Below are 4,255 nucleotides of genomic sequence, written 5' to 3' on the forward strand. Positions count from 1 at the left end.
ATTATTATCATCATCATCATTATTATTATATATGTGAAACCTGCTGTACTGATGAGTCTGTAGAGGATAAAAGTCTGTATAATGAGTTCTTGTGTCTGCGTGTGACAGACAGCGGGGTGATCAGTGTGCAGGCGGCTCTGTACGGACGCGCAGACACCGAGACCTGCAGCGAAGGAAAACCTCCACAACAGCTGTCCAACACAAAGTGCTCTCAGCAGGGCGCCGTCGACGTCCTCCGGAAAAGGTAACAAGCCAGAAAGCAATCTCTAATATTAGCCAAAAGTACAACAGTATATATGTTACAGTACTTTTATTTTCTTTGTGTTTCCTGCAGATGTGATGGAAAGAAAGTGTGTGAACTGAACACAAAGATCCTTCGGACTTCTGATCCCTGCTTTGGCATCTTTAAATATCTGGAGACCAACTACACCTGCTTCCCTGCAGGTCAGTCATCCCTTTGTGTTATTAATTTAATGTCAGGTTTTCGTCATGATGCCACAATGTTCTTAGATCGAAAAAAAGAGAATTATTTTCAATATACCACATGCTCAACAGAGTATTTTTTCATCCATTTTTAATGTATTTTATTCATGTATTTTCATGTACTTAGCATGTATTTTCTCTGTGTGGCAAATATGTTAAAAATAGATAAATAATGAAATAAAAGAAATAAATAAAAGAAATTATGTCATCAGGTGGGAAAAAGGAAAAAGCCCAGAGAGACACTCAGAAATAATACGAAATAAAACACAACAAAAATACACAATCTTGCCAAAATGTGTTCGATATGTATGTACACAGCTAAAATTATGTTTTTAAAAAACAATAAAAAAAAGAAGAATGAAAAGTGTGTAAAATGCACCAAACAGTCCTTCAGGGTTAACAGTGTGATGCTGTCTAATCTGATTTATGTTATTTTGGCAGTCCACCTTGTTGTATGTGAGCACTCTTTGGCACACCTACAATGTGGTAAGATTACTTCATATTATATTTTCATTGCATTTCTACACTGAGATCAATATTGAGTCTGCTCGTGCTGTCCTCCTGGTCTCCTCAGATGTCGGTCAGGTCATATTTGTGTACGGAGCTCATTATGGACGCCAGGACCAAACAACATGCTCTTACCAGCGATCTGCCTCTCAGCTCAAAAACGTCAACTGCGCGAGTACCTCCAACGCGGTGGCTGAAAGGTACGCTGCCCGATCTTTGTTGATTCGAACTCTGGGTCGTGGATTGTGGAAATCAAAAATACCTGCATCCCAAAAACACCTGCATCCCAAAAACACCTGCATCCCAAAAACACCTGCACAGATTTATGATGCGAATGACACCGAAGATGCAGTGGTGGAGAAATATTCAGATTCTTTACTTGAGTAAAAGTATAAATACCACACTTAAAAAATACAACCTCAATTCCCCCCAAAAGTTGTGATGCTATGTAAACACAAAAAAAACAGAATGTATTTATTTGTGAATCTTTTTGACAGATGTTAAGTTGAATCGAATACGAAAGTACAAAGAAGAATTTGATGCTTGCAACACTTTCAAAAAGGATTCGAACAGGAGCCTGTTTACTAATTTTTGAAGTTTTAAAAGAGAAATTATTTTTATTTTATTTGCTTGATATGCGACTTCAGTGTCGAGGTCTCTGTTGTCGGATTTTGAGCTTCGTATTGCTCCACGCACGTCAATAGGAGACAGATCTGCAACACCTGCAAATGTAACAAACCACAAATGTAATACAAATCTGCAGCTTTTAATGTAACAATCCCACAAATTTAGTACATTTTCCACATAGTAACAGTGTAACAGTAGTTGCCTGGTAAGTAATACGTGCAGGCAGGTCAGTGCTAGTTACGTAACGTAATTCTAAAAATGCAAATCATTGCATTCTGTTTTTATTGACATTTTATACACAGTTTATAAAATAACAAAAATGTAATATGGGTTTAAAAAGTATTCAATGCAAAATGTTTCAGCTGTGCATGTATAAACTAGTGGGTAGGTTAATATGTATTATAATAATAATAATAATAATAATAATAATAAATCGATTAAAAAAACAACTCAACTCAAAACTCTTCATATGTTTTGTAGAAAAAAAAATTGTAAAATCGCTAAAGCTTTCAGATGAAAGTAGCGAGTAAAAAGTACAATTTTTCCCTCTGATGAATAGTTGAGAATCAGTGTTGAGTTGCACAAAAAGAAAATATCCGAGTAAAGTACAAAAAGTATATTTGAACAAATATAGCACTTGAGTAAATGTATTTAGTTTTATTCCACCGCTGCCCCGATTTTCTAAAGCTTAGTGCACATTTAAGCTCACTCACATCATTGTGCTTCCACAGCTGTAACGGGAAAAACAGCTGTATCCTCAGAGCGAGCAACTCGGTGTTTGGAGACCCCTGTGCCGGCACGTACAAGTACCTGGAGGTGTCTTACATCTGTCTGTGTGAGTACTGCAAAGGTCCTGTTTGCCTGAAGCTTATCTGTGATCCTGATGTGGAAAAGAGAAGGTAGTTGAAAAAAACAAAACAAAACTGTGATACAGAGATATTTCCACATTATATAAACAACAAATTACTGCTAAAAAAAAAACAATGTACAACAAAATAAAAAAATATAGTCAGTCCTACATTGCATCCAGTTTAAGTAAGGCCAAATTTTTATTTAACTATTTTTAGTATCCAATGACAAAATGTCAAAATAAACAAAATAAATATTTACCAGTTTTAATAATATTAATGTTATCTGTTCTTTTGCAGATCCTGTATGATGTTGAAAGCACAGTAATATCACAATATTAAATCATCAATCTAAAGTATTAAGCACAATTAAACTAATCCATTCATTTAACTGTGTTTTGCTGTATTGCTTTTGTGTCATATTTTAATTTTTAAAAGGAAATATTCACTGATTTAATGCATTTTGAATCAGCCGAATTTTAAAAATGCTGAACAAGGACATTAAAATCAACTTGCATATTAGAATAATGTAGATTTATGTAGTTTAGTTCAGTATTATTAAAAATCAACTCAGTTTATAGTCATAGTAGTATGCCAAAAAATGTTGTTGCTATTGGGCGTGTCAAACGTAATAAAGTCATACCACAGTATTTTTTTAAAATACAGTATGTCGGATAAAAAGTCATAGTATAGTATTTGATGGTATGAGTTTTCTGTGATGAAGTCTGAAGGACGGAGACACTGGTTGAAGTTTCAGATAGGAAACATTTAATACAAGCAAAAGTGTAAGAATACAACTATGATTGCAACTACAATGAACATTAATACAATAAACGAGTACTACATAAATGAAGATGAGTACAACGAAGATGACAACTGAAGAAAAGTATAACAAAGACGAGGGCGCAGGTCAGCCCAGACAGAGACGAGACTAAACGCAGAATAACTGACGCAGAACATAAAGCTGGCCAACAATGATCACTTAGAAAAGGAGGTATTTAATAATACACAATACTGTGACGTAGATATTAGGTATTAGTTACTAACATGTCAGGTACTAGACTTCTGTGAGAAGTGAGGCATGTATTTTTGTTGCTAAATTTACTGGCCCTGGTCCAGCTCATGAATCAATGGACAAACATAACTCATGGTACTAAGACTTTGCCACATATAGCCGGACGATAAATAATCATGAAAAAATATACTAACAGACGTGTCTCAGCACAATTTTTTGTGTGGTTTTCAGCTGTCTTTTGGATAAGTCATATTTTGAAAATTTTTGCCATACAATAGTATTGCATTTTCGCCAATTTTTTCAACATGCTATATTATAGAGTTTTGGGGTGTTTTTGAGACATTCTGAGCTAAGGCGTGTCTCAGGATGTTATTTTATGTTCAGCTGTTTTTTAGACATGTCATATTTTCACATTTATCATACTATAGTATGGAAGTTTTGGAAGTTTTTTTTGTTGACATGCTATGTGTGATGTTTTTGTCAGTTTTTGCGACATTTTATACTATAGTATGGCAAAAATGTCAAAATATGACATGTCCAAAAACTGCTGAAAACCACATTAAACCACATAAAATAGCATGCAAAGACAACCCGTAGCACAGGATGTTACAAAAAGGCCATTAACACCATAAAATAGCATTTCCTAAAATCCACCAAAAATGCCATACTATAGTATGGCAAAAAAATGACATATCCAAAAAACTGCTGAAAACCATTTTAAACAACATAAATTAGCATGCCAAGACACATCATAGGGTTACTATACTATATACTA

The 4,255-nt window shown here is 34.5% G+C and overlaps 1 protein-coding gene across 1 annotated transcript; it reads left to right on the forward strand.

The window, feature by feature from the left end:
* Positions 1 to 63: 63 nt before the first annotated feature.
* LOC121937615 (L-rhamnose-binding lectin SML-like) lies at positions 64 to 2,834 on the forward strand (the record flags this gene model as incomplete). The annotated part of the gene is made up of 6 exons (XM_042480945.1): positions 64 to 244; positions 335 to 444; positions 925 to 969; positions 1,058 to 1,190; positions 2,349 to 2,452; positions 2,766 to 2,834. Coding segments are annotated over 6 exons (584 nt in total), but the record flags the coding sequence as incomplete, so codon positions are not given.
* Between the last annotated feature and the right edge of the window lie 1,421 nt (positions 2,835 to 4,255).

The sequence above is a fragment of the Plectropomus leopardus genome, unplaced genomic scaffold (assembly GCF_008729295.1).
Source record: "Plectropomus leopardus isolate mb unplaced genomic scaffold, YSFRI_Pleo_2.0 unplaced_scaffold26850, whole genome shotgun sequence".
NCBI lineage: Eukaryota > Metazoa > Chordata > Actinopteri > Perciformes > Serranidae > Plectropomus > Plectropomus leopardus.